Below are 19,964 nucleotides of genomic sequence, written 5' to 3'. Positions count from 1 at the left end.
TGGAAGTGTTGGAAACCCCAGTAACTCAGCAGCCCAGTGGCAGACCACAGAGTTAGGGCCTTATATATTTGGACACTGACGCAAGTTGCTGTTGTTTTCTTTCTTTTTTTCTTTTACCCGTTTACTGAAACATATTCCAATTATAGTTATATAATGGACACTGACATAATGTGTAGACCCGCAGCTTTCATTTGAGACGATCTTCATCCAAATTGGATGAAGGGTTTAGGACACAGGTGTCGAACTCCAGGCCTCGAGGGCCGGTGTCCTGCAGGTTTTAGATGTGTCCTTGAACCAACACAGCTGATTGAAATGGCTAAATGACCTCCTCAACATGTCTTGAAGTTCTCCAGAAACTGGTAATGAAATAATCATTTGATTCAGGTGTGTTGACCCAGGGTGAGATCTAAAACTTGCAGGACACCGGCCCTCGAGGCCTGGAGTTCGACGCCCCTGGTTTAGGAGTTTCAGCTCCTTAACATGTGCCACCTGCTTTTTAAACGAACCAAAAGTAATTGGACAAATGTGGGTGATTCCTTCGTTATGTCATTATCAATTAAGCAGATAAAAGGCCTGGAGTTGATTTGAGGTGCGGTGTTTGCATTTGGAAGACAACATGTGGTCAAAGGAGCTCTACATGCAGGTGAAACAGGCCGTACTTAAACTGGAAACAGAAAAAACTCATCTGAGAAATTGCTACAATATTAGGAGTGGCAAAATCTTCAGATTGTACATCCTGAGAAAGAAAGAAAGCACTGGTGAACTCAGCAACACAAAAAGACCTGGACGTCCACAGAAGACAGCAGTGGTGGATGATCACAGAATCATTTCCACGGTGAAGAGAAACCCCATCACAACCAGGTGAACAACACTCTCCAGGAGAGGTAGCTGTATCGATGTCCAAGTCTAAATGCAGAGGGTTCACTGCAAGGTGCAGGTCGACCATAAGCCTCAAGAATAGAAAGGCTAGACTGGACTTTGATTAAACAAAAAGAACTGAAAAAGCCAGCACAGTTGTGGAAAAACATCCTTTGGACAGATGAAACCAAGATCAACCAGAACGATGGCAAGAAAACAGTATGACGAAGGTGTGGAACAGCTCGTGATCAAAAACATACCACATCATCTGTAAAACACAGTGTGATGGCTCGAGTGTGCATGGCTGCCAGTGGCACTGGGACACTGGCGTCTATTAATGATGTGACACAGGACAGAGGCAGCAGCGTGAACTCTGAGGTGTTCAGAGACAGCCTGTCTGCTCACATCCAGCTAAATGCAGTCAAACTGAATGTTCCATAGTTCAGATGGACAATGACCCAAAACAACCCAGTTTATTAAAGCAAAACAGTGGGATATTCTTAAATGGCCAAGTCAATCACCTGATCCTAACCCAGCTGAGCATTTCACTTACTGAAGACTGAACCTGAGACAGAAAGGCCCACAAACAAACAGCAACTGAAAGCTGCTGCAGTGACGGCCTGGCAGCATTAAACAGAAGGAAACCATCATGTGGTGATGTCCACGAGTCCAGACTTCAGGCTGTCAGTGTCAGCAAAGAGCTTTCAACCAAGTATTACAAGTGAACATTTTACTTTCAGTTATTTAATTTGTCCTTTTGAGCCCCTGAAATGAAGGGATTGTGTTTTAAAAAAAGATCCAGGTCGTTTCATTTTTCTGCAATCATTTTGTTCAACCCACTGAATTACAGCTGAAAGTCTGCACTTCAGCTGCATCCAAGTTAATTAAAATGCATTGTGGTGAATTACAGAACCAAAATCAGAAAAAGTTGTTACAGCTCCCTCCAAGTGTAATATGTAGGTGGCTCAGAACGTTTCTCCATGTAATGTACAGTAAATACTTCTATCCATGACGGCAATGTTAGAAATGTTGCTCCTGTAACAACATGCAAGAGAGAAGATGTGATGGACAGTTTCTTGGGTTGCTGCTGGAGGCACATGGAGGTCATTGGCTTCAGGACCTTTTCCTATGCAACATGACTAATGTCCTTTAAAGGCTGTATTTTAATCCAAACATTTTCCTAAAATAAACCTGAACATAATGTAATTTATTATAAGACTTTGTATCAGAAAAGCCCCAAATGTAAACTACTGGCTCTCTGTGCTGATGTGATCCGAGTAGTTTGTTTCGCTGCCTCTTATTTGTCCTGCAGTTACACAAGCACAGTGCTTGTTCCCTTAATGTTGTGGCTGTTTGTCCTGGAGTAGTTTCAAAGCAGACGCGTATTGTTAAGTACTTAGAGGGACTGTTTTGTTTAAACCAGAGTAGAAACTTACTTGTGGAAGGTAAACTCTCTGTACACGTTGAATTGTATGTTCAGCTATAGACACATTAAATACTTAAAGACACTTAAATGCAAATGTACCTGTAGAGCGTAGTGTCTTTAGTTGTCTGTATTTTTACCAAATCGTCACCGTATTGGGAGAAATGCGTGGTGTTCACAGATCTGACATTTTGGAAACAAAAATGTTGTTTGGACTGTGAATGTTTCACTGAGTCCATTCTTCTGCAACAATCTCAGCACCTCTGGCTTGTTATTGGGAGACAGTATCTAATCAAATTTTCATTAGAAGGGTCACATCTGATTTAAAACGATCATGGCATAGCCCCCTCCCCCCACGGACGTTACCGCAGTCTTCGTGTAAGGATTCTCCGAGTGCCATTTTCCCTGTTTTTGCTGCTAGAAGGCCAAAGTTGTGCTGTTGCACATGTAAATGACGTGTCAGTGAACTAACATGCGTTGTTGATGTATTCAGTGTGAGCTGGAGTCGTGCTCAAATACCGAGCCGTGCCGTTCCAGTTGGTGGTGGTGACTCGGGGCTAATCCTCAGCGGCGCCACTTTAGAAAAACAGTCTCGCGGGCCAATCTAGGCGAACCAGACAGTTCGTGGCTAGCGGTCCTGCTGTGAGAACCGCGGCGCGATTGGCCGAGAGGTGCGTGCCCTGTGACACCTGACCGCCGATTGGCTGCGGCGTGTCGAGACACTGACGCGCACGTCGTCTCCCAGCTATTGTTATTGTGGCGTGCACGAGAGGAAGGGGCAAGATGCACGAGGAGACAGTGGGTCTGATAAAGGGATGAAACAACTGAGAAACATCAAGCTAGCGCAGTAGAGCCTCTGAGAAACGCTGGCTTTCTCCACTACAGGAATTCACAGAGAAATCCCCCCCCGTGAACACAGCGAGACACTCAGATCTAACAAAAATCGCTATAAACACAAACGGCAGCTCTGGGCAGCAGACACAGCACGCAGAGCTGTCGGAGTGCAACACTTGAGGCAATTGTCGAATAGCTCAGCGATCGTTCTGTCCAAGTTCTTCTCTACTTTGGCTGATGTGTAAGTAGAAATAGTTTCTCTATCTTTTATTCTATTTTTCGTCATTGCTGTTACGAAAGCGTGAGGAAGAGTCAAGTTAGCTTGCTAAATTGTTGCTTTTAATCTGCAACAACTGCTCTTTCTACTGTCCCGTTTGGTACATACTGACCGGTGTTGTATCGTCCGTTTTCCGGTTCCAGCGTTCAAATATGTCCAATCTTATTGGTAAAGTTTAAGTGGAAAATGTAAATAACCTTCATATTTATATCTGTATTATATCAGCTGGGCATGTCGAGGCAGCAGGTTTCGGGATGTGCGGAATGTCACTGACTGGAATGAATGGCCTGGAAACTGTTCAGGTTTTGTAAAGCACATAGGACACGGTCAGTTTGGCGTGGCCGTGTCCATTCCACTGTGATTTTGCATTGCGAGTATTAGATTGGTGCTCCTGTTTCATGAACAGCATGTTTAGGGAAGTGTGTGTGCGGTTAGGAAAGTATAGCAGTCACTAAAAGCAGCGGCTGCCTGTATTCTTTCCATGAGTTAGGCTATAGTAAAAGGCCGTATTACATTACAATATCCTACCTTCTCCACACGCTTAGAAACTGTGCGCAGAACACACTGTGCATTTCATTTTAAAGCAAATAGCAGATATTTCAAAGTTCGCATATGTGTTTGCAAAAAAGGTGCAAAGAAACATTCACAAGACTGTGCTGTACAGTTTTAAAGTATGAACCTTGAGGTAATTCTATATGACTATATTTTGCTTTGTTACAAAATGCTGCATGACATTTACTTCCCTATGTTGTTACACTTCAGTCTGTAAAGTTGTAGTTCTTTTTTACCTTTGGTATCTTGCTTGGTATCTCACTGTGGGAAGCGCCCTCTGGTGTGACCAGTCACGGTCTACCACGCCAGGCTAAGACAAACCAGTCGCTTCAAGGACAGGGGGTCCCCAACCCCCTTTTTTTAGTGGCCACACCAGGCATTCCTTCTTCCCCATGAAGATCACTAGACCTCCTCAGTGGTCCCCGACCAAGTTTATCCAGTGCTTGTTGATGCAGGTCCATGAACGTGGGTTTTTCCGCTTTCACAAATGTTCCTACACTGGAATTATATTTTTTCGTCACAGTATATTGTTTTTAGTAAGCGGTTTTAAAGCTAGCACCTCAAGTGAGCTTGTGACTGTGTAGCTATTGTTAGCTGTCAAAGCTGAGCATTAGTGGGTATGGCTCACATTGGATCCTCTCAGGGGAACGCTGGTGGTGGGAAGGTTAAGGATGTCGCATCCTGCCCTCACCCAGCTGTTGTGGGTTGACTGTCTTGGGGAAACTACCCATCCCCTCTGCATCTGTATCGTGTCAGGCACACACTGGCATCACTCCCAGAATCCTGGTCCCGGAGGCTGAATTTCCTCCTCTCTTCAACCGGCTTCTTGACTGGAAAGAGGGATGCGGAGAAGACAAGGGGGATGATGTTGACATGGATATCCTTGGAGACAAAAATGATGCCCAGGTGTCTGTACGAAAGGAAAACATTGGCAGCTCATTAGACAACCACCGATGGAAGTTTTGGTGCATCCCACCCTCCACAGGGACTTAGGAACTGTGGTGCTGCGGCTCAGTGGGCAGCACTCACAGAGATCCAGGCCCTGAGCACTCTGGGGACACGTTCTCTGTTCCCTCCTCCCCCCAAGAAGCAGAGAGAGGAAGATGTTTTGCTGAAGTCCACTCTAATCTGCAACAGAGCATTAGGGCCAGATCCCCCCCCCCAAAAAAAAAAAAAAAAAAAAAAGAATAAACTCGAAATAGTATTTTGGAAAAAAGTGACATTACAGTTGAGTACCACATCAATAAATCGAGTCAAACCAAGTAGGCACTAGTGGAAAAGAGCCAAAGGAGTGCTGTCCTCTTTCCCCATGCCTGATTCACAATCACAATGCACACAGAGCCATGGTAAGTTTGTTCAGAGCTTTCTTTTAGTACATTAGCACTCTGATTAATGAGGACATCATTGCACTTCTAATTAGATGCAGCAGCAAAAAAAGCATGAATGAAGAAACAATGTTAGCTAGCTAGCTATATAGCATAAATGCACTGATCAGTATGCTGCTGTGACAGCTTGGATATGCCTCAGTTTGACCCAGCTTGGCAGTAAAAGAGGACCGTTACTTCACCTCTGAAACCAGTCTCCCTCAGTACCTTCATGCTGATTGGCCCATGTTTATTATGCTAAAAGGCAACTGTGCCAAGTTGGTGTCATGCAGCAGATTGATTTGATTTCTAATGAAATTTCATGCAGATGAAATCCATGAATCACATCAGGGAACTTTGCAATGATTTAAGTAAATGAATGTTGTTAAACGGCTTGTTAAAACTTTGTTATTGTTGTTTAAAAGGAAAAAAGAATGCATGCCAAACCACATAAACATGAACAATCACCTATGGTTTTGCATATTTCTGAGGTTCTATTGTAGTAATGATCACATACTTGATCATCATCTGTAGTAGATGGCTGATGAGGAAGCTGGGTGACACACAACAGACCCGTGGTTAGTACAGTAAAGATCAGACAGAACCAGTCAGACCACAAAGTTGGTTTCAAAATGTCTGTGGCTGTCATCGTGCTTTTTAACACAAAGTGTCTAAAATGATGTAAATATATGAATTAATAATTAGTTATTAATCACCTGAGCAGGTCCAATGATGGTGGAAGATGGTTTGCCTCCCAATGCTGTCAGTGGGAAGCAAACTATCCTCCACCATCACAGAATCCTAAAAGGACGGAGACAGGAACGTGGACACGTCTGTGCCTCCACCGTCTCTGCTGTTCTCTGTATGTTCTCCCTGATCACGGATTTCTGATGTCTGTGTGGATTTACTCAGTGCTAATGTGCTAACGTTTATTAAGATGAAGAAAATTAGAATTATTCAATTAAAGCCTCTGGCTTTGTGAAGATATCAGTCTGCACATTTGTGAATATTTTTCTGCAACTGCAAATTAAAAACACGCGTGTGAACAATGTCAAAATACAGTCTATCGGCTCAAAATGTGGTCATAAATATTTTGTACTTGTAAAAAAGATTTGTGTGTGCGTAAAAAAGATTTGTATGTGTAAGGCATACAAGGCTACAAGGCACAATCCCGCCCTCCGTTTGGCAAATCTGATCACGCCGCCATCTTCCTCATGCCAAAATACAAACAAAGGCTGAAACAGGAAGTTCCGGTTCAGAGGAAGGTCGCGCGCTGGACGGATCAATCGGTGGCCGCGTTACAGGACGCACTCGATGACGCAGACTGGGGCATGTTCAGAAACAGCTCCGACGATGACGTCAACGTGTTTACGGAAGCGGTTGTGGGATTCATCGGGAAACTAGCGGATGATACCGTGGAGACAAAGACTATCACAACGTTTCCCAACCAGAAGCCGTGGGTGGATAAAACCATCCGCGACGCTCTGAGATCCCGCACCGCTGCCTACAACACGGGACTCATGACGGGGGACATGGACCCGTACAAAGCCGCGTCATATAACGTGCGGAGGGCGGTGAAAGAGGCGAAGCAGCGCTACGGGAGGAAACTAGAGTCACAACTCCAACAGAGTGACTCTAGGAGCCTGTGGCGGGGACTAAGGACAATAACGGACTATAAAGCACCAACAACCGGTATGACGAACGCGGCCGTGACTCTGGCAGACGAGCTGAACACTTTCTATGCTCGCTTCGAGGCTGCAGCTAAGGTCTCCAACAATGCTAGTGTTAGCGGCGCTAACGGCTGCAGACAGGAAGATACTGCCAGCACCGGAAACGTGCTCGTCATCTCCGAGCATGAAGTAAGGAGAGCCTTCAAGAGAGTGAACACCAGGAAAGCAGCAGGACCAGACGGCATCCCAGGTCGTATCCTCAGAGACTGCGCATACCAGCTAGCTCCTGTGTTCACTGAGATATTCAACATCTCTTTATCTCAGTCGGTGATCCCCACATGCTTCAAAGAGTCCATCATTGTTCCTGTCCCGAAGAAACCCCACCCTGCTTCTCTCAATGACTATCGCCCTGTAGCCCTCACCTCAGTAGTGATGAAGTGCTTTGAACGCCTGGTCAGAGACTTCATCATTTCTTCACTACCAGACACACTGGACCCACTACAGTTCGCTTACCGTCCAAATCGTTCCACAGACGATGCCATCTCTCATCTCCTCCACACATCACTCACTCACTTGGACACTAGAAGGGGGAATTATGTTAAAATGCTCTTCATAGACTACAGCTCTGCATTTAACACCATAATTCCCTCCACACTCACCACCAAGCTGGAGCATCTGGGACTCAGCTCATCTATGTGTCAGTGGATCTCCAACTTCCTAACTGGCAGACCACAGGCAGTAAGGATGGGCGGACATGTCTCAGCCTCCACCACTCTCAGCACTGGAGCCCCCCAGGGGTGTGTTCTGAGCCCCCTGCTGTACTCTTTGTACACATATGACTGTGTGGCCACTACCAGCTCCACCACCATCATCAAGTTTGCTGACGACACCGTCGTGGTGGGCCTGATCTCTGATAACAACGAGACGGCCTACCTGAAGGAGATTAGGAATCTGGAGAACTGGTGCCAGAGGAACAACCTCCTTCTAAACGTCAGTAAGACAAAGGAGCTGATAGTGGACTTCAGCACTAAGCAGGAGAGGAACTACCAGACCCCCGTCATCAACGAGTGCCCAGTGGAGAGAGTGGACAGCTTCAAATACCTCGGAGTTCACATCACGCAGGACCTGTCATGGTCCTGTCACATCAACACCGTGGTGAAAAAGGCCCGACAGCGTCTCTACCACCTCAGACGCTTGAGAGACTTCCAACTGCCCTCCAAGGTGCTCAGGAACTTTTACTCGTGCACCATAGAGAGCATCCTGGCGGGAAACATCTTAACCTGGTTCGGGAACAGCACCATGCAGGACAGACGAGCTCTACAGAGGGTTGTGCGGTCAGCTGAGCGCACCATCCGCTCCGAGCTCCCTGACCTGCACTCAATCTACAGCAGGCGGTGCTGGACCAAGGCCAGGAAGATGGTGAAGGACCTCAGCCATCCCAACAACAGACTGTTCTCTCTGCTGAGGTCAGGAAAGCGATTCCGCTCCCTGAAGACCAACACAGAGAGACTGAGGAGGAGCTTCTTCCCGCAGGCGATACGGTCTCTCAATCACACCACCACACAGTACTGACCCACACATATGGTTCTTACACACACACTGGACTTTCTGGACTTTGTTTTTGCACAACACTGGTCACTATATTCTTCATTTCCGGTTAATACTTGTACAGCTGCTGTTATTGTGTATATATTTATTTATATTTAGATTTCTTCATACATTCTTATATAGTTCTATATTGTGTATTGTTATTTTGTTGTACAGTTATTTTATTTTCAACTTTAATTTATATATTTTATCTTATTCTCCCAGTTAAATTTACCCTTCATTCTAATTTGTGTTGTACAGTTATTTCATTTTTAACCTTAATTTATATTTTATTCCTTCCTAGTTAAATTTACCCTTTTTAATTTTTCATATTTATTTCCTATCTTATTCATAGCCTTTTCCTTTTTTGTTTTCTTTAGGTCACGAGCAGTTGTCCAAGCATTTCACTACATATCGTACTGTGTATGACTGTGTACGTGACAAATAAAATTTGAATTTGAATTTAAAAAAGATTTGTGTGTGGACTTAGAAAAAAACCCTGCAAGTTACAAGTACGGATTTTGACCCTATTTTTCTTCCTTTCATCTGATTGGTCAATGTCATGTCAATCACAAATGTAACAATCCAATCAGAGAACAGATGGGTTTGGCTGTCGGAGGGGCGCTTTTTTTCCACACACACAAATCTTTTTTACACATACAAAATATTTATGACCACATTTTGAGCCCATAACAGTCCTCACATTTTATTTGACAAATGTTCACATTTTGCATCATATGTACCTTCATACCTCAGTGTGCCCTCACAGCTAGCTTTGCCTTTAGAGTGTGTTTGTCATGGTCCTGGGTCGTTGACCCAGCGTTTTGTGATTATTTTCCTCTGTTCTAGTTATTCTGTGTCCTCCTCCCTTGTGTCCGGTTCGGGTCCTAGATTTCCTGTTTTGTTCTGAAAGTCTGTGTCTGTTGTCATTGTGTTCAGCTTGTCTCCTCCGGTCCTCATGTGTATTAGGTTCAGCTGTTCTTCCCTCCTGTGTGTGATTACCTGATTACCTTGTGTGTGTATATAGTGGGTGTCGGTCTGTGTTCGTTGTCGGCTCGTCTGCGTTCTATGGTGTTCCGTTCCTGTCGCTGCGTCTCTCTGCCCCGCACCCCTTTTGTATGGTCTCAGGTTTGTCATTTAGTTCTCCCAGTTTAGGTTTCTTCAGTTGTTTTGTCATGCCTCACTGCCTGTTTTTGCCACTCCACCACTTGTAAATAAACATCACTCGAATCATCAGTCACTGCCGCATTTTGGGTCCCCCTTTTCCTCCAACACCACACGGCTCACCCCGCCAGCCGTGACAGTGTTAACTTAAAGGCACTTGCAGTTTGTATTGCAGTGTTGGCATCAGAGACAAAGCTCAGCATTATCTATCCACACTTCCTGTCTGCTCCCTAACCTTGCCTTCCTGCCATAGGTTAGTCTACCTATAGCTGCCCCACACTGGAGCTATTAGCATTTCACTCTTTTCCATTTGCTAATGAGGCCAAAGGCAGCTTAATTCACTTCGTCCTGTTATGCTTTTATCCAGACGGGAATAAAGGATTTAGGAAGAGTAACCAGCTCTTTGTGGCCCGGCTGCCTCGTGGAGCCTTTTCAACCCTCGGGCAGAAAAAGCTGATGGGGTGTTATCGTCAGTCAAGTCTGTGACTCAAGAATGAGGTGACATAGGATTTCAACATTTCTACCATAGTTGCGTCCACTGAAAATCTCAGATCAGTTTGAATTTCAGTGACCTCGACCTCAAGATCAAGGTCAGAGGTCAAGTTTTCTGAAAATCTTGTGAATGGGATAATTTGAGGACGAGGCAGAGTAGCGGTGGCTCAGTGCTGTAGTGGTTAACAGTTCTTATTCACATTCATATCTGTAAACAATCCCTAGTTCAGGACTGGGAGGAGACAAAATCCCAGCCTGAGAAACACCTTCTTCATCTTTAGTGACTATAGACCCTGTGCACGAGAAAATGCTAACTTCCTGGTTTGAGACCGGATGTGGGGTTGTACATTTCCGGTAGCTTTACTTTGCGGTCAATCGCTACTGCGAAGATATCCTCCAAAATCATGTCCAAAACTCGAAAACGGAAAGATCGCGTTAAGTTACAAAGAGCAGAAGGTGGGAACACTCACCGCTGCTGTGTCATAAAAAATCTAATGATCAATTTTGACGTTTAAAGCGTTTAGATCGATCAGTTGTTTACATCACTCAACACAAGCAGAACTGCATCACTGCAGCAGAAGACACATCGTCCACATTCAGAAGCACATCTCTGTGTAGTGACTGGTCTCATGATTTAAACAGGCAAATGTTCAGCATTCAAACTACAGGTGAAGAATAGTCAAACCAGATGTTTCCCGTTATGTCGAGATCAGCTAGTCAAGTACACACCTACACAGCATGTTAACAAACCGTGAAAAAAGCCACACAAAAATGAATGATTGCTGGTAACGGTTTCTATACATTAGTATTTACGAAGGGTATGTTGTGACTTACCTTCAAGATTACAGCGGTCCCTCGCTATAACGCGGTTCACCTTTCACCTCGCTGTTTCGCAGATTGTTTAGTGCAAGTTTGCTTATTTTTACGTCACATTGTGTCCTGCGTCCTGATCGCTGCAGACGATCTCCTCCGTGACGTCTCTCCTGTACAGAATCGCTGCATCGATGCTAGCAGTGTGACTCTGAAGTGCTGTATGTCCACGATGTCCACCAAACGTTTTGCACCGTCAAAAAATAAAATTGGCTCCTTGATTTCACCTCTCGCTGGTTATTTTTAGAACATAACACCCGCGATAAACGAGGGACAGCTGAGAAATATAACATTTGAATCCTTTTCTCTTTTGCTCTGAGGCGCGGGGAAAATATCGACAAGTCGATGAACATCATTTACAGATATATTGGGTAAATGCCCGAGACATCTATAGAAATGTAAATCGCCGCTTGATTCATTCATTTGCTTAACTTGTTTTGGACCGTAAACCAGGCGCGAATAGGACACCGGAAACAAAGCTCCCCACAGGAGTTTCCACACCGGAAGTAGCATATGCTAACGTGCACAGTAGTCTATTGGGTACGTGACCTCACTAGGATCCACTAAGTGTTGGTGTTCTTGCTCCACTAACAGGGAACGATTCAGAGCTGGGCCATCATGATGCCAGTGAACTTTCTGGTCACTCATTGGTGGACCAACTTAACACCAGGTAAGCAACACAGGAATGACGCCATGTTTTAGCTGCCATCAACTTTAGATGTCTCTGCTTTTTGTCACATGCCTAGTAAGTAGAACAAATGTCCATTTTTGGCCCTGTGACAGCACCATCATGTCAGTAAACCCACCAAGCAGCAACGATGCCTGCCTCAGCATCGTCCACAGCCTCATGTGCCACCGGCAGGGCGGGGAGAACGAGGGCTTTGCTAAGCGCGCCATCGAGAGTCTGGTGAAGAAGCTAAAGGAGAAGAAGGACGAGCTGGACTCTCTCATCACTGCCGTCACCACCAATGGTGTTCATCCCAGCAAGTGTGTCACCATCCAGAGGACTCTAGATGGACGGCTGCAGGTCAGTCCACCTGCAACATGAAGGGCGTCACTTTGATCACTGCTTTGATCTTTCTGTGCATGATTCATATGTTTATCAATGATTTCACTTTTTTCATTTCATGTTTACAAATTTCCTCGGCGGGTTAGAGTTGCTGTGGTCAGTATTCAACTGAACTGTGATTCTATACACAATTATTAGTGCTTTGAGGTTTATTGGTGCAGCAGTCGTTTTGTTTAGGGCTGACAGTGCGATTCAGGTTCACTGTCTGTTTATCACATACAGCATGTAGGCATAAAAAATGACAAAATGTTAGTGTTACAACGTCACAAACTTTCTGCCAAAATCCTGATGCCTTTGTGCAACAACTCTTTGTATCCTATTGGCTTTGTCTTGCTCTGCTTTGGGGAATCGTCCCACATCACATTTCCTGCTTGGTTTGGTTTGTATTGACCTTGAAAGTTGTCGGTCTCTGGTTTGAATGAAGCATCCAGAGCAGGAGTCTCCAACTCAGAGGAGCTGGGGGCCGCTGCTGGCACTGTTGTCTTGTTGGACACTAAAGTGTTCAATTAGAACAAGAAAACAGCCACAATTATGTCCAAAAACAGTGTTTTTCTTTATTTTAACCTCCTAGGACCTGGGTCCACATATGTGGGTTATTTAGACCAAAATACTCAATTTTGCTCTACAAGGGCCTGATGTGCACTTACGAGGATGTTATGCTGCTGCTGTCCTACTGAAATCTTAAACTAATATCCTCATATGTGGCTCTCATTCTTCTTAGAAACAAAAATCTGGTAATTCTTTGTTTTTACATTCATCGGGTCCCAGTCAGCCCAAATATCAAAGAGAAATTAAAATGCTGCTGTGGTAGAGCTCAGGTCCTAGGAGGTTAAATATTGTATAATAAGACAAACTTTTTTCAACTCACTCTTATCTAACCGAAGCCTTTCGTTGAACTACCAAATAAACAAATTGGTCCTCTCTTTCTGCACAGACACGTGGCAGCACCTCTGCTATAACTTTGTTCGTATTTAACTAAGTAAAAATGCAGACATAGACCATCTTTGTTTTCTTTATGAATAACTCTCACTAACCTAACACAGTTTGTACTCTCTTGTTAGCTCAGCCTGGTCTGAACCGTAGTAAAGGGACCGCCGGCTAATACATCGAGTTAGGGGGTCTCTTGACTAGCTTTACTGTCTGGGTCAACTTTGCTAGCAGAGACAGAGAGAGGCATTGAAAGGCTGGCCCAACGGAGCTTATTGTTTCGGAGGAAAACACGAACACGGTGTACAGTCGAGTCTTAACAGCTTACTTACAGCTGGGCTCGTCAGGCTCTCTGTTTGGCTGCAGTGGTTTTATTATATTTACATGCTTCCATCTTTCTCGTCGGTAGCACTTCGTACTGATTCTGCTTCTCCTCCCTTCCTCGCGCTCACACACAATGGGAGAGGCGGTCCCACACGTTGTCCCTGCAGCACGGACCACACTGTGAATGAGGCTACGTTCTTAAAGGGCTCCGCCTGTAACACTCTGCCTGTTGCCTTCATATTAAATTCCGTATTAAATTGCGGGCCGCAAGTAGGGGTGACGTGGGCTGCAAATGGGCCGCGGGCCGCGAGTTTGTCTCCGTCTACATGACTAATTACCTACCGATCTTTGCTGCAATTTAAAAGCTGACCTTTATGTGAAAACCTGAACTGTCAGAAAATTCTGTAGGTTTTTTCATACAGTGTCATCAGCCACTTTATTAGGTACACCTATTCAGCTGTAAATCTACAGTGGGATGCAAACGTTTGGGCAGCCTTGTTAATAGTCATTATTTGCCTGTTTAAATCGTTGGTTGTTACAATAAAAAATGTCAGTTAAATACATCATATAGGAGACGCACACAGTGATATTTGAGAAGTGAGATGAAGTTTATTGGATTTACAGAAAGTGTGCAAGGATTGTTTAATTTTCTCTGAAGAGCAGCAACACAGGGTCTCAAAACAACTGTCAAATGACCTGAAGACAAAGATTGTTCAGCATCATGGTTTAGGGGAAGGACACAGAAAGCTGCCTCAGAGAGTCAAGCCGTCTGTTTCCACAGTTAGGAACATATTGAGACAATGGACCACAGGCTCAGTTCAAGTTAAGGCTGGAAGTGGCAGACCAAGAAACATCTCGGAGAGACAGAAGCAACGGTGAGAACAGTCAGAGTCGACCCACAGACCAGCACCAAAGACCTGCAACATCATCATCATGTGCATCGTTCAACCATTCGGCGCACTTTACACAAGGAGATGCTGTATGTGAGAGTGATGCAGAGGAAGCCTTTGCTCCGCCCACAGCACAAACAGAGCCGCTTGAGGTTTGCTGAAGCACATTTGGACAAACCAGCTTCATTCTGGAATAAGGTGCTGTGGACTGAGGAAACTAACATTGAGTTATTTGGGCATAACAAGGGGCGTTATGCATGGAGGAAACAGAACACAGCAGTCCAAGAAAAACACCTGCTGCCTCCAGGAAAATATGGTGGTGGATCCATCATGCTGTGGGGCTGTGTGGCCAGTGCAGGGACTGGGAATCCTGTCAAAGTTGAGGGACACATGGATTCCACTCAGTATCAGCAGATTCTGGAGAATCAGAGACAAAGCTGAAGCTGCGCCGGGGCTGGATCTTTCAACAAGACAACGACCGAAACACTGCTCAAAATCCACTAAAGCTTTCTTGCAGAGGAACAAGAACAACGTTCTGGAACGTTCATCTCAGCCCAGACCTGAATATTATTGAACATCTGTGCTGTGAGTTAGAGAGAGCTGTCCATGCTCGGAAGCCACCAAACCTGAATGAACGAGAGATGTTTTGTAGAGGAATCGTCCAAAATACCTTCAACCACAATCCAGACTCTCATCGGAGCCTACAGGAAACGTTTAGAGGCTGGAGTTTCTGCAGACGGCAGATCTACTAAATATTGATTTCATTTCTTTGTGGTACCCAAATTTATGCACCTGCCTGATTTTGTTTAAACAATTAAAACTTCATCTCACTTCTCAAATATCACTGTGTGCGTCTCCTATATGATATATTTAACTGACATTTTTATTGTAACAACCAACGATTTAAACAGGCAAATAATGACTATTAACAAGGCTGCCCAAACGTTTGCATCCCACTGTATAATCAGCCAATCACATGACAGCAACTGCATTTAGGTATGTGGCTAAGATGACCTGCAAGTTCCAACCAAGCATCAGAACGAGGCTGAGCGGTGATTAAAGGGACGTAACGTAACATGGCCGATGGTGTCCGATAGTTGTAGTATTTTTAAAAACTTCCGAGCTTCTGGACTTTTTCTCCACAAACATCTCTAAGGATGACATGAAAGCACAGGTCCATCCTGCCTTACGTCGGTGGTGTAGGCTGGTGGTGGTGCAGGTGTGGTCTTGTGGGGATATCTTACCCTTTAGTAACAATTGAGCCTTGTGTAAACGTTTGAAGAAGCATTTTTGCCGACCATGTCCGGCCCTCCACAACCACAGTGTACACATATCAATGCAAAGTGGCGGATGAGTGCGTATGCAGCACTGGCTTCCCATCATGGTAACCAAGGCAAGCAGGGCTTGTGTGGTGAAATCTAACTTCACCTTGAAGTCTGGTGGCCATTGTCGGTGTAGTTTTATTTTGGGTGGTGTAGTGTTGAGGCCAAAATCTGAGACAATAGGACTAAGATGCGTGTTGAAGCTGCGCTCTGCTCTGCTAATCTGTACTGTTGTTGAACGCTGTCACTCAGACAGCAGTATACAGATCCACAAACAATTCTCTGCTGTACGCAGGAAGTCAACAAAGGTTTTCCTGTTACGCTTCACAGCTTCCCTGTCGTAGCTCTAAAACAGGCTTCCTGGTTTAGACTGTACTGGAACTGCTGTAATGTTGCTTTGCTGTCTCTTCAGGTGGCAGGCAGGAAAGGCTTCCCTCATGTGATTTACGCACGGCTGTGGCGCTGGCCTGACCTCCACAAGAATGAACTAAAGCATGTCAAATTCTGCCAGTATGCTTTTGACCTCAAGTATGACAGCGTGTGTGTCAACCCCTACCATTATGAGAGGGTGGTGTCACCAGGCATCGGTAGGTCAACGCTTTACCTCAGCAGCTCTTACGTGGACTCCACGGTCTCCTTAACTGCAATGACATTATGACATCATGAATGACAGATATTGTTGTGATGTCTTCAGTCAAAATGTTTCTCTTATTCTGTCCCTGTTCTCTAAAAGTTGGTCTCAGCCTTCAAAACACAGGTGAGTTCTGTTTCACAGAAACACAGCATGAACATTTCCAATCCACATGTAGTTGTGACAAAATACATTTAGTAAATGTTTATGTTGTAACTGGGGACCTCGAGATTTGTTTGTATTCATATGCAATGAGCAGTCTAGAAGAAGTCTCTGTATTCCTCAGACGTGTGGTTGACACCACCTAACTAATGATACTGACAGAAAGCTGCGTGCGTGTTCTCATCATCCGAGTCACTCTGTGCTGCGCAGCCAACCACACACTTCGAACTCTCAAACATCTCTTTGTAACCGGGACAGAGAAGTCAAAAAACATTTACACAGCGACGACCGAAGCTGCCGAGAGGCTGGACTAAAATGACCCCGGGATCTGTGGGAAAGTCACACGTAGGGATGGAATCAGTAAGAACGTAGCAATTCAAATTCCACTTGATTCTGATTGGCTCCCTCTGCCATCACTGCTTAATTCCTCCCAGGAGACAGTAATTTGAGTAATTTGTTCCACCAGTCGTTACGTTACTTTGTTGCCTGAACGGTGTCGCGAGCATTAGTGGAACAGATACGCGGGATCGACAGGCAAGCGGACCAACAAGTCCAAGGAAATGAGCTGCTGGGCGCTGCTGCTCCGTTCCAGTCATTTATGTTTTTACTTTAAGGTTTATGGTCGATTCTCATGACAGTGATCAGAAATGTTACACATGAATGTGAAATCATGAATGTGGACGTTCTCCCTCAATCATGTATTATTACTAAACAAACATGTTTCATGACATAAATGCAAGTGTTAGTAAATGAAAGCAAAAAACAGCGTTAAAGATTTGTTCGTGTGCATTTGTCCCACATGAGCAGCGTCTCTGATAATTATGTCCCTTCGTGAAAAAAGAGCCTGGCAACACTCGACAGCATTGTTGTTTCTCTCATTTTATTCCTAATATCACAACTTTATTTTTAAATAATGAGGAAACGAGCAGAGGAATGTATGTGTGTGATTTACACGAACACTAAACAGCTAAATGAAAACACCAGTGGTCTGCTAGTGAACAGGCCCACGTCACACTGACTTCTGTCACAATATTAAGTACATTCACATCATTGAAGGCCTTTGGTAGGTGACCCCTTACATGGTGTAGTCTGATATGAACTCTCCTTCGCACTCATACATCCATCAGCATTAGATACAAATCAGTGCTGTGACTCTTTGTGTGACCTCACCTCCTCCTGCCTCTCACAGCTGCATCGAGCGGACTAATCAAAGAAGAATACATCCCTGATTGTATACAGATGGACCTTCCGCCTGGTATGCCTCTGTCTGACCACCAAGCAGCTCCAGACCACTATAGTCCCCTTCTGCCCCCTTCTGAACCCCACGGCCCCCCACCTGTTACCAGATACTCTAACCTGGCTGTGTCACCCAAAGGTCAGCAGATCATTATTCAGCGCAGTTTGATGAACCTGTCAATGTTCATATCTTGTCATGTGTACTTTTGTTTTACACTGGGACTGCTCAAACTTTATATTAAGGGACGACAAAGCTTCTTTCTATCTTTCCTCCGCAGATAGTTGATAACAGTCACAGCATGTAAACCAGGTCCGACGTGCTCCTCTGTTTGTCTTCCAGTGCCTGCCTCTGGCTCCATGCTGCCACTGCAGGGCAGTCATGGTGATGGCTGTCTCCAAACTCCATCTCCACAGGCTCAAGTCATTCAACAACGACCTCAAAGCCCACCCCAGGTTTCCTCTCAGCAGCAGGCTGCCCAGCATCCCTCGCAGCACACCCACTCACAGCAGCCCCCTCTACCTCCCTCTCATTTGAATAGACAGAATGGATACAGCAGCAATACGCAGTCTCAGACTCAGCCTTCATTCCACAGTGAGCTCACGTCCTTGTACTAACACACTTCTTACAAATCAAAGCCTCTTGGTCCTGTTGCCAGATCACCCAGTAATAAAAGAACCAAAAGCACTTGTTATCATTCATATTTGTTTCCGTGGGTTAGTGCTGGACACGTCAGCTGGTTTGATTCATTCATTAACACCAATCTTTTCATGCATGTGCTCCTGAGCTCGACACTAAACAGTGTAAACATGATGCTGCTTAATTCAATTCAATTCAGTTTTATTTATATAGCGCCAAATCACAACATAAGTCGCCTCAAGGCGCTTCATAGATACAGAGAAAAACCCAACAATCATATGACCCCCTATGAGCAGCACTTTGGCGACAGTGGGAAGGAAAAACTCCCTTTTAACAGGAAGAAACCTCCGGCAGAACCAGGCTCAGGGAGGGGCGGGGCCATAGTCTTGTCTTTTGTCAGCTTAGTCTGACAGCCACTACAGACTGGAGGATTGTTCAGTTTCAAACATGCACTTAAACAGTAAATGTTGGATAAATATCTGAGTTATAATCATTTTTAATTGGAAATAATATTTGTTTTATTTACAAATGAATTCTTAGTGCTGATTATATGCAGGTTATAAATAAATTTGCAGTGCAAAGAACAAACAAAGGTGCTTCTGATTTCTTCTGCACATTTAGCTAACGGATGTTTAGTAACTTATTCACTGGTTAATTTGACTTTTGCATACATTCATTTCAGATTTGAGCGCGTTATTTCAAAAACACTAATCAGATTTTGCTTCCCTGTGACGCAGCTGTTTGGACAGGCAGTAGCACGGCCTCCTACACTCCCATTGGACCCCAGCAGGAAGGGCGCGGTCACCAACAGCCTCCTCTGCATCTTCCAAACCATCACTGTAAGAAATGCTTCACAATGTGTCCTGTTCTGATCACTGATACTCTGATATTTGAATGCACTGCTGCAGAACTTCCACCTTTATGAAGCCTCACACAGGGCGTGTGCACGCTGTGATGCCTGACACTGTGTGTGCACAGTCACATGCACAGGTCAAAAACTCACATTTCAAATGTGCTGTGCTTGAATATTTGGGGAGGGGGAGGGGTTTGCTCACAATCAATAACTTACAATAACTTACTTTATGTGACATCACATTATTTTTTTGATTTAACTATTTTCTGCATGACTTTAGGAGGTTTTTTTTACTCTGTCCTTATATGTAAAATATTCAAATTGCAAGAAGGTGTCCTTCTTTTTACCATGATTGTATGTTCCGTTCACGTTCAGCACTTCTGTCATCATGTTTTTGTATATTTGTATGTTTATTGTCATGCACACACCCCGGACAGCCACACGTCTCAGCGTAAGGTCGAGTGTGGAAACGTCACAGCCTGCCACAGCCTTACAAATGTTCTACTTTTTTCCCACTCCAGACTAATGTACTCATCTTTTTGCTTTTTAGGGTCTCAGCATCACAGCTCAACCTCTTTCCCTCCTTCAGGGTCCAGTCATTCAGGTTAGACACCATTTGTCAATATGAACACGGCTGTTCACCGATAATATTCCCAGCGGTTACATACGGAGACTTCTTTGATGCTCGTCTTTTGTCAGTTTGACATCTTAGTTGTTGTTTTTTTTGTCCACTGCAGTTTTTCAGTTTCTGTGGTTGTAATGGTCACTGTAAGATGGACCCCACACACACACACACACACACACACACACACACACACACAC

The 19,964-nt window shown here is 44.6% G+C and overlaps 1 protein-coding gene across 3 annotated transcripts in view; it reads left to right on the top strand.

Moving 5' to 3' along the window:
* Positions 1-421: 421 nt before the first annotated feature.
* The window catches only part of smad10a (SMAD family member 10a), a 25,374-nt gene continuing 5,831 nt past the window's right edge, over positions 422-19,964 (top strand). The window contains exons 1-9 of one of the 3 annotated variants that reach the window (XM_042226927.1): positions 423-3,356; positions 11,686-11,761; positions 11,875-12,118; positions 16,036-16,210; positions 16,357-16,380; positions 17,606-17,791; positions 17,993-18,244; positions 19,027-19,128; positions 19,693-19,746. In XM_042226927.1, the coding sequence (XP_042082861.1) occupies positions 3,353-3,356; positions 11,686-11,761; positions 11,875-12,118; positions 16,036-16,210; positions 16,357-16,380; positions 17,606-17,791; positions 17,993-18,244; positions 19,027-19,128; positions 19,693-19,746 (1,117 nt within the window). In that variant the 5' untranslated portion in view covers positions 423-3,352. Of the gene's footprint in view, positions 3,357-11,685; positions 11,762-11,874; positions 12,119-16,035; positions 16,211-16,356; positions 16,381-17,605; positions 17,792-17,992; positions 18,245-19,026; positions 19,129-19,692; positions 19,747-19,964 lie in introns of all 3 variants that reach the window. The other 2 variants (XM_005937798.3, XM_042226928.1) reach the window with 2 other exon arrangements.

Source organism: Haplochromis burtoni, unplaced genomic scaffold (assembly GCF_018398535.1).
Source record: "Haplochromis burtoni strain Fernald_Lab_line unplaced genomic scaffold, NCSU_Asbu1 Contig_235, whole genome shotgun sequence".
NCBI lineage: Eukaryota > Metazoa > Chordata > Actinopteri > Cichliformes > Cichlidae > Haplochromis > Haplochromis burtoni.
This window is presented reverse-complemented; position numbering and strand designations above follow the sequence as displayed.